At 39.8% G+C, this 13,071-nt stretch overlaps 1 protein-coding gene across 10 annotated transcripts in view; it reads left to right on the top strand.

Moving 5' to 3' along the window:
• Positions 1–13,071, top strand: part of LOC105010094 (sp110 nuclear body protein) — a 60,328-nt gene that overhangs the window by 37,230 nt on the left and 10,027 nt on the right. For 9 of the 10 annotated variants that reach the window (XM_029123262.2, XM_029123260.2, XM_029123261.2 and 6 more), the window contains 5 exons: positions 11,470–11,592; positions 11,930–12,063; positions 12,281–12,328; positions 12,564–12,612; positions 12,696–12,905. In XM_029123262.2, the coding sequence (XP_028979095.2) occupies positions 11,470–11,592; positions 11,930–12,063; positions 12,281–12,328; positions 12,564–12,612; positions 12,696–12,905 (564 nt within the window). The remainder of the gene's footprint in view (positions 1–11,469; positions 11,593–11,929; positions 12,064–12,280; positions 12,329–12,563; positions 12,613–12,695; positions 12,906–13,071) is intronic. The other variant, XM_029123263.2, reaches the window with a different exon arrangement.

The following is a 13,071-nucleotide window of genomic DNA, read 5'->3' on the forward strand; positions in this document are numbered from 1 at the left end:
TGGGTCAGTTATTTGGACAGTGGGCCTTTAGGTTACCATTGCATGCATGTGGTTGAGCAGGAGAGTTTGTCTGAGACCAAATGCGCTAAATCTACTTTTTAATCTGCATTTGGGCACTGACCTAAAACGTGCCCAACGCCTAACCACTGCAAACCGAAATTGTGTCTGCATTCAGACGGTGAGGACTTTACACTAAATTATACAGTTTATTTTATTGCACAAACACAAATATTTATATACAGGAAGTATAGAACATTCATGAACAAAAATGCAAGGGAGTACAAGAAAATACAGATTATACTAACGCCTTATTAGAAATGTGAACGCATCCAAAAGAACCAGTTCACCAAAAAGACTCGGAATCACAAATTAATTCACTGTCCTCCAGGACAGCTCGGTGTATTGAACAACTGCGCGGAGAACAACAGACCTAGACTATCTGCAGGGAAGAGTCGAGATTACATTGCATGATAGACACAGCTTTATAGAACCTACAAACCGAGACTTTGCTTCAAGTTAAAGATACTAAATGTAATCATTCGATCGATGAGTAATCTATCGTTAGCGTAGTCGTTACTCTAAACTTTACTCTATACGTCAATGCCACAAATGAACGAATGACAGATTATTTTTACAGAACGACTCGAAAAGACAAATTTGTACAAAGAGTCGGATGTCACAACACTAGCCTATTGCGCAGCGACGTTCTCCTCTTGGAAGGGCGGGTCTGGTGTTATATGATACTTTCATCAGCGTCTTTTGAGCAACATTAAAGAAACACTTCGAAAATCTGGAATTTTTCAAAATAAAAGAGACCAACGAATTACTTATAAACTGAGATAAATTGAGTTTATTAATTGTTTGAGAACATGTACCTCTCAAAACATTGACAACAATTCAAATATGATCATATTTAAGTGTAATTTCGATAAAAAGTGGGTGTTAAAACACGTTCCAAGGGTAAAATTCAGACAATGCCAATGACAGAATATGGAATACATATTGCCTCATAGCTCATAAACTATTGAATATTCCACAGAGAAAGCAGTGTAGGAAATGTCCAGGAGAATGTGTAGAGTAAGTCAAACCTGTCTAATCATGGGGAACAGTGTGCTACATCTAGCAACACAATATTTCCACACCCTCTTTTTCCACAATGTAACTTAATGGATATGAAATACATATTGACTCATACAGAAAAAACGATTCTATACGCCACAGTGAATGTATTGTAGGAAATGATCAGGAGACTCTATAGATTGATTATATGCAAAGAAATCAAGGGGCACTGTGTATTTGCAATTGTTGCTGGTGTTTAACTCCGCCCACCCCATTGGCCATAATGTAACTCAATGGATATGAAATACATATTGGCCTATAAAAAAATAACTATTCTACACGCCGCGGTGAATGTATTGTAGGAAATGTTCAGGAGAGTGGATAAGTAATTATATGCAAAGAAATCAAGGGGCACTGTGTATTTGCCATTGGCCACAATCCAAATGACTGATTAGCCATCAATTTAGATCCATTATCCCTTGTGTTAATGGTGGTGATAATCACTACTGTACTTAGTGATTACTTAACAATTCAGCCAACGATCTTAAGTAGTTGTCAATGGCTTACATTAACCGGTCATTAGCTTCCTGTTCCACCTTTAAAGGTGAATCCCAAAAGAATGTTTTCAGTTGTATACTTTTTGATAAACAAAATCATTTTTACAACAAAATCACGCCATAACCAATTTCCAACTATTACATACTAGAATACATTCAACTTCATCATCTCTATAAGAAGGATTTATTTAATTACAACTACATTTAAACAATAGCTTAAAAAATAAGTATTTGTCCTTATATTAAAAGTAGGAAATTGCAAAGTAGGAAGGCTTGTATTGTGTATGAGTGTTCAGTACGATTTGTGGACTCTAGAGAAAATAATAACACTTTAAAAACTTCTTGCTCGGGTACAGACATTGTCTCAGAGCCCTGGTGGTCCAGTGCCCCCTGCCAGACGGTAACAGAGCAGATGTCTTGGATGTCCTTATGTAAGATTAGGGTCAGGATATCAGCACCTGAAATACAACAAACATTTTGAGAGCCATAGTGCAAGTGCACATATTGCATGATCACATTATTTCAGACTAATCTTGTAACAATGTACATGGATTAATTTGTTCATGGGGTTCCCCATCTGCTGAATATGTTCTGACATTAATGCAATAACTCATATAAAATAGAACATCTCATGTTGTTTTTAATTAATTAATTAATGTTATCTCCAAATAGGACTTCTTTAGTGAACACACACACATAGGGACCACAACTATTTCCATCTACCTGAGCTTTGAAATTCCCACAACGATGATAAAATTCATATTTGAGAACAATGTCCACAACTTTTGCATGTAAAGCCAAATACTGTAAAGCCAGATACTTCTGTAGTGGGTGAAGAATGCTCTGCAGTTGATTCTCATGCTGCTTTAAGGAGTCCGTTAGTTTAACATTCAGTGTTATACCGTTCTGTGCATGTACTTTCTTTTTAATGTCTATAGCTATGGCCATCCAATGGTCATTTAAAATGACAGGTATTATTACATTTTCAAAACACCACCAATTGTGTGCTACTCTAGGTACCTCAGGCAGAACATCCATCCTTTCAGAAAATAGATTTTGTAGCTGTTGGCTAACGAAAGACGCAGGGCACATCAGCACAAAGTGATCCTCCAAATGAGATTTAATTAGATCAAGGTACTCGTCAATTATCTTATCACTGAACCAATTTCCATAGCTTATTGTATCAAAATCCTCAGCAGCCAGTAAAGATGGTTTTCTGTGAGTTGGCTTAGGAATGTCTTTATTTAGAGAGAAATCACATTCCTTACATTTGTCAGTACACATGTGAATGACTTCTTTCTGACCAAAGTGGAGAACTTCTACACTACTTGTAAGATCATATGCAAGAAGACAGAATGTGTCCTTAAGCAACACTTTCTTGAGTAATACAAAAGTATAGCCCACTGGCATCTTTGATGTCTTAGTGCAGTTTGCATGCCAAAGCTGGTCATTGTATTTATACAGTTTCATAAATGGGTATTCATCTGAAAATGTGACTACACTGGAAAGAGTATAGGTGTGTTTGCTAAATATTGAAGGTAAAGTAAAACTTCTAGGTAAGTGTGTGCTCACTGTGTCCATTTTTATAAGCAACGTCTTTGGGGTAACATAACAGTTGGAATGTTGGGAGCCTTTTGATTTCTTAGATACATTACATGCTCTGATCTGTTGGACTGAAACAAGATATTCACCAATGCTTTCTGCAGAAATCTCCCTTGGTTCTACTATGAGTTGTTTTGTGTTTAGACTGTGAATGTAGAGCAGGTCATTTGCCAAGAAGTTAGCAGGTAGAATTTCATGAACAAAATCTTCAACTATATCCTTTACACAACTATAATGAAGTTGGTATTGAACCATGGATTGTGAAAACATGGTTGAATCCACTGCTTCTAACTAGGAAATGGCCTTTTTGAAGTGACAAGATGGTTTCACTTGATCAGCTCTAAGTAATCTCTTATGGCATTCTTGAAATGCTAATGTAGTTTTCAGAAAAATCTAAATGGGTAACGCTCCATCCACTGTATGGTTGGAAAAGTAGTCATACTGTGGAATCACAGAAATATCTGATTCTGCATCATGTTGGTGTACATCACTACAATTGGTTTGTGTCTGAGGCTCATTAGCTACTTCATAGAAATATATAACCCCGTCTGTACTTATGCTAACCCCTTCCCTAGTCCTGCCAACAGAAATGTATATGTCATCAGCCCAAATATTTAAAGTGTCAAAATCCAGCACTGACCAGAAATGCTCACCTGTAGATGTTTTACCTGAATGGCATATCACAGAGCTCAATCTGTACTTCTCCTTCTTGTTGCCAACAACTGGGATTTCAATTGTACGGGAGGGAAGAACTGAGTTTCTATTAACTGTATAGTTGTCTGCAACATGGGGCACAAAAAACACTAGAATATCTGGTGTGGTGTTCCAAACGGTTTGTCTAATCAATACACCATCACACTGACTGCATTTGTTGGGTACTCCACCGTTGGTGATTAGTTGTCTGAAAAGACTATCAAGCGATATTGTGTCTGTATTCAGTCTAAGTTGAAAATGTGAGTTGAAGTAATGCTCATTGTGTGAGGTGCTGATTTTGTACATTTCACATCTATCAGTATTGCATAGCACTGACCGTTGTTTTGATACCCAGCTGTTGTAACCAGGGGAGTAATTGATATATAAAATCTATGGGGTCATTATGCTGACCTAATTTCAATGTTGGAATTGTGTGGTTTATCTCTATCAAAACTTGCTTTAATACACAATGCTTAAATTTGTGTCCAGGCCTCTGAACTGCAGACAAGAGAGCAGCAAAGTTCTCTTTAATATCTGAACATTCTGTAATGGATTGTGAGTCAAGATTTTTAAAAGAAGTTTTTACTATGCTGAGATGTAACAAAGACTGCAAGGTTGAGTTGAACCAACAGTTTGAAGCTCTGTTTTCAAATCTACATATAGTTCTTTTAGGATCAAAATCCTGCTGAGAATTTAACAATTTGGCCAAATTTGACTCATTACGCAATGCATTCTGATCATTGGTCATCCCTATATTTTCATTAAGACTAAATGAATTAGAACTTATAGGTGGAGGAACCTGAAAAGACCTAAGAAGATGCTTTGGTGCTTTTCTCATTTTCTCCCAGCCTTCCTCCGGTTGCGGCAATATGTGTTGCCTTTTGGGATTTCGAACTTTGATTTTCTCCCATATGTCTCTCTGGCCAGCTTTATGCAGAGTATACAGTTTGCCAATACATTCGTCAATTCTATGTTTTTTATCATCAAGGAATAGAACTTTTGTGTTTTTGAACATTACCTCACTAATTGCTGTACTTTTCTTATTCTGTCTTGGTTTTGACTTGTATGATTCTGAAAACCTCTGTAAATCTCCTGTCATAAGGTCAGACCAAATTGGTATTACAGGGATAGTGTGTCCAACATCCCTTTCTTAAAGTAAAGGTTCTGATCTGTGTATGGGACACTACTGCTAATATCTTTGATGCTTTTTTCTCGAATTTGAATAAAACAATAAAAGGTGATTTTATGTATTTTAGAACTTCCTGATCACCCAGTCGCTCAGATAATCTGCCATCTAATTCATCCATTGAGTTGCATGGTTCACTTTTACAATGGCTGTTCAACCTTCCTGCTTGACTATGCACACTTACAAGGCTCTGTATTACCAATGTACTATTAGTTCTGCTCCCCAGGACTATGCAAATGTCATACACCAAAGCACAGATGTCCTTGAGATGTGTGGAATTCAACAACAAGCTGAACATGTACATGCCGACTCTATACCTATCATCTTTACCAGTAAACTGTTTTTTACAGAGTTCGCTAGCCTGTCACATTAAATGACTTTTACAAGCCCGTATGATACAGAAGTCAAGATCTCCTGTTGTGGCATGTCCTTTGACTATTCTCCAGCAACGCTGCAAATACATCTCCATATTGTTATTGTTAAACACTTTCATAGCTGCATTCAACAACACTAAGGACCTATCACTATTCATTTGTACAGGTACTGCATTATTGTTAAACACCAGCCTTTCTTTGTCTCTCATTGTATTCAAAAACTGCTCTACTGCACTCTGTGTATGATCCTCACTTATCATAACTGCAACAGGAGCATAATTCTTTGGCGAGGATGGGCAAGCTACAACTATATCATAGAGTAAAATCATTTTTTTATTGACTCTAGAGTTGATCACACCACCAGTGGCATCCCAGAAAGCTTGGTCATATCATGCCAGAGTCTGATTCCCCCCTCAGTAAAACAAATTACCTTAAAAGGAGATACTTGTAACACATGAATGAACCCCTTGATGACCTTATTACCGTAATCTTCATTCTCCAGTTTTTCTTTCAGTAATTGCAGTGACTTGATTTCATCACATTCCAAAAAGTTCTTTGTGCGTTGTTCTGATTTTATGTTTCTTAGCACTGATGTATCTACTCCAATGCCACTTCTGTTCTGAGCCGCTCAACATCAGAGGTCAGCATTTGCTATTAATTCCCTGTGAACTTTATATGGGGCAGTATTATGTAATGACAATGCAAGTTTCTTCCTCTCTGGACCACGAAATGGTCTGGTCTTGATACCATCTTTAACAGAATGTATAATACTGCCTAAATATGAGACATGGAAATCTTGTATATTCACATTGTTCAGAACAATATTAAATGTTAACTCGCATGAAGAATGGCCACAGTATCCATTTATTGTAAGATATGTTTTTTTTTATATCCTTTTCTGAGCAATTGTGAAGTGATGATTTCGAAAAGTTACTAGTACACAGTAAGGATTGGACTCTTACATTTTTTCTGCAAATAGACCTACCCATGAAAATCTCTTAAAATATCTACCACTCTTTTCAGAATGGACCCTGTCCCATTCATGATGAGTCAAAGTAAACACACTCTTGTTTGGAGTGGGAAGCCTGAACCCTCCAAAATCCGCTGCATCTGACAAAACACACTTCAGTGTATCCTTGCTTATACTGATATCAACCTCTCCAGATAAATGTTGCTCATAAGATTTAGTTTCCATAGAGCTTGCAATGTCGTCATCAGATGCACCTTTATCAGAACGGTCTGTCTCAAACTGATAGTATTCATTTCCAATGTCTTCGGTGTCTGAGATTTTATCGGGCACTTTGGACATTGATACTTCATCATATGAAATATAGGCTACATCGGGATGAACATTAAAACCAGTTTCTTTATCTTCAAACGTGTCTAAAGGTTGCAAATTAAGTTGGCCTTCTGAGGGTGTTGTCTGACAAGTTGACATTCTCTCATTTAAAGTGTCTTTAGGAAACGGATGTTCTACATGAGCCTCATTTACAAAATCGATACATTTAATATTATTAAAATCGCGTTTTAACGCGGACTTCTATTTTGAAGGCATTATTGTTGCTACGGAATCTCTAATGTTGCCAGCATGACGCTAATGATACTTTCACTTTCAATAATGTGATTTGAATATCACGGAAAACTTGAAGATTACCGCCACAAAACAAATCAATATTACTGTAACTTGTAAATTCTATGTTCTTACATGACATCACTTACATTGTAGCTAAGTTCATTTATAAACGCGCAATCGGAGAAAGATATTGATGTAACAACAACACAGTGAATTAAAGACGCAAGAACTGGCGCCAATGGACCCGTTGGATTTTGTGACAGATTATCAATTACTTAATTTTTTCCGATGTAGAAGGACAGAAATGTCGTGCATGGAGCAACCACACATCTTCCTTTATCAACTCCGAGACCACAACCTCATTCCAGAGGAAGTGTACAAGGTGAGAGACAATAACGCTTGATCCCGGCCTCCTTCAAAACAAGTAGCTATACCATTACAATCTGTCCCAGGCCTGGCCAGGGTAAACCATGTTGTACAGAACATCGTGGTAAAATGTTTTATCCTATAGTTCAAAAGGTTTATTTGTCATTTGCAATATGGCAATGAAATGCTTGGTTTTCCTACTCCCGGCAGTTCAGTTAAGTAACTGTAATTATATATATAAATAAGAAGATAACAAGATAACACTAACTATCAATAATAACACCTACAAAAAAACAGGAAGAAGAGGGTACCTGCACTAGTGACGGCCATAGGCTTCGTTACCGATCTTCTAGCAGCAGGATAATGTGCATGCAGCGCTAACTCAGATTTTCGTATTCAAAATAAAAGCAATAATTGAACTATATAAGGCAATATAGTTAACAATGCAGTCTGTACATTTTATGTTTAATGTCCGTTCCAATATTGTTCTTGTCTGTTCTTTTTTACAGACTAGATTGTTAACTGTATTCCCTTATACATTTCAATTATGGCTTTTTGTGATAAAGGGTGCTGCCAGCGTAATGTCTGCAGGTTTTAGTTTTTTTCTATAAATTGGTTCCCAGTTCAGACATAAACAACCAGGTGAGGGTAGAAACTAACCATTTAGTGACCTAATTAACCAATCAAGTACAAGGTGAGAGGAAAACCCTCCAGACAACCTGCCGTGTAACCTGTTTGACACCTTTGGTAACATATTGAGATGCAGGTTGTTTCAATCTAGAGCACGGATTGGAAACTTTGAGAATTAAGGCCACAAAATATCTGAATTGATCAGCATAAACACTACCATAAAAAAAACGTTGATCCATCTGACAACCCAGGGCCACAAATTGGACTACATTTTTTATATTTCTGGTTGTTATCATGCCATTCGCTCAACTAGACAAATAAGATAGGAATCCCTAAGAAACACACTCTGGTGGACTTCTACCGTGAGCTCCCCGGGATATCTGGGTCATTTCGAGACCGGTTTAAATCCTTCCGTTTGGAAAAGCTAAATGTGACGCAGTGAATATACCGCTATGCCATTCAGATGCCCTCATATGTTTTATATCGGACTTCTTCAGAAGCTGATTCGGAAGAAGAGTAAGGAGCAGAGGGAGAAGGGTTTGTACGACATGCTGAACTGGTTGGAGGAAAAGAGACCTGAATGCATCCAGCTCTTCTGGCGCTGTGTGTTTAAGGACCACCTCCTGCAACAGTACCCCACGCTACGCCTGCTTCGTAATAGCCTGCTGGACGGTCAGTGGGTCTTTTCTTTGGTTGTTAAATCTGTTATTATATAATCAGTGATATTGTGTTTATTTCTCTGGTAAATTCTGTTAGTGTTTTAGTTTTCCATGAAACCAATACTGTATGGTTTGAAATTGTGCCATTGACTAAGTATTCTAGCACCTGCTTCTTTCCCACAAGTGACACGTCAGAACGTCTTAAAAGCCCTGTACGGTAGGCTGCAGAAGTTGAAGTGAATTAACAAAGTTCACACACGAACTGGCTTGTGCTAAAAAAAAAATGCATCCATCAAGCTTAAGGTAAAGTGATTCATCAACGTGAACCTTCAGTGGTAAACACAGGGAACAGTTGGGTGGCAGTGTGCTTGCTATTGTTGACAGTTTGCAAACATGAAGCCACAAAGGACAGCAATGATCTTGGCTAGCCTCACAGCGGCCATCTCAGGCAGAGAGTATAGAGAGGAGAGGAGGCTAAGAAGAAGAAAGTCTACAGTCCCTCAGTAACTTCGAATATCCACTGATCAGCCATAACATTATGACCACTGACAGCTGAAGTGAATAACACTGATCTCGTTATCATGGCACTTGTCAGTGGGTGGGATATTTTGGGCAGCAAGGGAACATTCTGTCCTCAAAGTTGATGTGTTAGAAGCAGGGAAAATGGGCAAGAGTAAGGATCTGAGCGACTTTGAAAAGGGTCATGGGTGGCCATGGCTCATTGATGCATGTGGGGAGTGAAGGCTGGCCCGTGTGGTCCGATCCCACAGACAAGCTATTGTAACTAAAATTGCTGAAAAAGTTAATGTTGGTACTGATAGATAGGTGTCTGAACACACAGTGCATTGCAGTTTGTTGCGTATGGGGCTGCGTAGACGAAAACCAGTCAGGGTGCCCATGCTGACACCTGTCCACTGCCGAAAGCATCTACAATGGGCACGTGAGCATCAGAACTGGACCACGGTGCAATGGAAGGTGGTCTGGTCTGATTAATCCTGTTTACCTTCACATCCTGTGGATAGCTGTGTGTCACTTACCTGGAGAACACAGGCATCAGGGTGCACTATGGGGCGGAGGCAAGTCGGTGGAGGCAGTGTGATGCTTTTAACAGCCTGTAACTGTAATGTTATTGTCCTTGTTACACTCTGTATCCAATCCCAGGGTCGTTCACATTATGTGAGAAATTGCCAGAGAAGATGGAGAAGAAAGTGGAGGAGGAGGTGAATGGAAAGAAGAGGAAGTATTCAGGGGAAGGAGAAGAGGAGCCTAAGAAGAAGAAAACAACTGTCATTAGAAAGAGGCAAACGTCAAAGGAAAATGAGAGTGGTGAGGAAGAGGAGCAGCCCAGCACATCCACCCAGTCCACACCCAGTCAAAAGAAGAAAGTCCAGAAACCTGTCTTCAGTAAGTCCCATGATTCACACTGACTAGGGGGGCAAGAGGTGGTCTACAGTCCCTCAGTAACTTCAAATATCCACTGATCAGCCATAAACACAGTGAACAGTTGGGTGGCAGTGTGCTTGCTATTGTTGACAGTTTGCAAACATGAAGCCACAAAGGACAGCAATGATCTTGGCTAGCCTCACAGCGGCCATCTCAGGCAGAGAGTATAGAGAGGAGAGGAGGCTAAGAAGAAGAAAGTCTACAGTCCCTCAGTAACTTTGAATATCCACTGATCAGCCATAACATTATGACCACTGACAGCTGAAGTGAATAACACTGATCTCGTTATCATGGCACTTGTCAGTGGGTGGGATATTTTGGGCAGCAAGGGAACATTCTGTCCTCAAAGTTGATGTGTTAGAAGCAGGGAAAATGGGCAAGAGTAAGGATCTGAGCGACTTTGAAAAGGGTCATGGGTGGCCATGGCTCATTGATGCATGTGGGGAGTGAAGGCTGGCCCGTGTGGTCTGATCCAACGGACAAGCTACTGTTGCTAAAATTGCTGAAAAAGTTAATGCTGGTACTGATAGAAAGGTGTCAGAACACACAGTGCATTGCAGTTTGTTGCATCTGGGGCTGCGTAGCCACAGACCAGTCAGGTGCTGACCCCTGTCCACTGCCCAAAGTGGCTACAATGGTCACATGAGCATCAGAACTGAACCACAGAGCAATGGAAGGTGGCCTGGTCTGATGAATCATGTTTCTGTTTACATCCATGGATGCACTAATGGGAAGGAGGCAAGCCAGCGGAGGCAGTGTGATGCTTTGGGCAATGTTCTGCTGGGAAACACTGGGTCCTGCCATTCATGTGGATGTTACTTTGACACGTACCACCTACCTAAGCATTGTTGCAGAACATGTGCACCCTTTCATGGCAACAGTTTCCCTTATGGCATTGGCCTCTTTCAGCAAGATAGTGCGCCCTGACACAAAGCAAAAATGGTTCAGGAATGGTTTGAGGAACACAACGAGTTCAAGGTGTTGACTTGGCCTTCAAATTCCCCAGATCTCAATCCAATCGAGCATCTGTGGGATGTGCTGGACAAACAAGTTTGATCCATGGAGGCCCTACCTCGCAACTTACGGGACTTAAAGAATCTGCTGCTGAAGTCTTTGTGCCAGATACCACAGTCCATGCCTCGACGGGTCAGCCTGTTTTGGCAGCAAAAGGGGGACCAACACAATATTAGGCAGGTGGTCATAATGTTATGGCTGAACGGTGTACATCATTCAATAAAAAATGTAAGACTTATTGTAAGACAATTGTAATAAAATCTTTTTTTCACTACATTCACAAGTTAATTGTCTCCAACTTGTCCTGATGCAGGTTCTCCTCTCAAGAAGGGGGAGACAGCTGACATCTGGACGTGGCCCTCCTACAAGACCCAGCTACCAGTTACCTGCGGGGACAAGAAGGCCACACTCTACCGGGACAAGCTGGCCAGAGGTAGTAGGTTAACAGACTCTGTGAACCATGTCTGAGGGGGGGGGGGGGGTGTATGGCATTCTATTGATAAGTCACCCAAAATAATTTTTTTTGGTCAGCAGTATGGATTGTTGATATCTGCTATTTAATTGGCCAATGTGTAAGTATTAGTCAGCAATGCAGCAGCTACAGATTCAACTAAGAAAAAGGTTTAAAAAGCAGGTTGCATTGTTTTATTTTGAGATATGCAATCAAGGCCAGTAGTCTGAGAGTATCCTTCCTGGTCAGTAGTCTGAGAGTCCAGGATATGTGAGGCAGGATGTCAAGTTGCTGTACTGACTTCCTCAATCAAATGTTTTAGGGGAGGACTGCATTTTGGTAGATGATCAGTGGTTCACCCCGACTGGCTTTGAGGTGTTTGGGGGGAAGAAGAGCAGTAAGAACTGGAAGACCAGTATCCGCTGTGAAGGGATCACTCTGGCAAAACTGATTCAGGTACAGCATACAGACATACAAACTGATCCAGGTACAGCATACAGACATACAAACTGTTCCAGGTACAGCATACAGACATACAAACTGATCCTGGTACAGCATACAGACATACAAATGGAGGTGTGTCATTCCATGTAACCAAAGTGCCACCAAGTCATTGAATATTGGAAAGCAATGTCCTTCTGTCTGTCTATAACCTCTCCCATCACCGCCACAGGGAGGTCATTTAATTTCACCAAGTTTCAAAAGAAGAAAAGTTGGAAAGGTGAGACACCAATGTTTAAATATTCAAAATCTTCTAAATACAATTTTTTTGTCCATCTAGTTATACAAAGGTCTTTAAGCTTGGTACATTAAGATCTTTATAAACATCAGATGTGATTGGTCAAAACACCAATTAGTGGAGGAAAGTGTTATTATAGAGCTGCCTTTGCATTTAATCAGCCTCTGTAACATATGTGATTTGAGTAACACTGATCAGTCCCTGTCTCCCCAACTAGATCAAGACAGAACTGTTTCCCTCCAACAAATCAGCAGTCTCGAGCACAGGTATATATACCAATCACCGTTCAATAGAATATTTCTGAAACTACTTAAATTTCTTAACAAATATCTTAATTTCTATTTGTCAGATTCAGAATATGAGAGTGATCAGGAAGAGGACGATGAAGAAGTGGAGGTTGAAAATGAAAAGGAGGAAGGAGAAAGAGGAGAGCAATCAACCTCTGCTGGAGGAGGGGCCAGTCCAGGAGGGAGTCAGGTTGTTGGTTTGCGAAAGACTGTCTTCCAAGTCACCTGTGGCGTCCTCAGTGGGATGCTACACAAGGACCGCTTTGCATCAGGTATTTGAATCTTTTCATCTAATTACAAAAATACACTTCTAATTTGATTTGGTTTGATGAATTTGCGTTACCACACAGAAGATTTACACTTTTCTGCGAGCTGATATTAACACAACTGGGATGGTGTTACAAAACACAAACAACGATAGCTAATAGGTGATTTGAT

This window comes from Esox lucius, chromosome 11, assembly GCF_011004845.1.
Source record: "Esox lucius isolate fEsoLuc1 chromosome 11, fEsoLuc1.pri, whole genome shotgun sequence".
Taxonomy (NCBI): domain Eukaryota; kingdom Metazoa; phylum Chordata; class Actinopteri; order Esociformes; family Esocidae; genus Esox; species Esox lucius.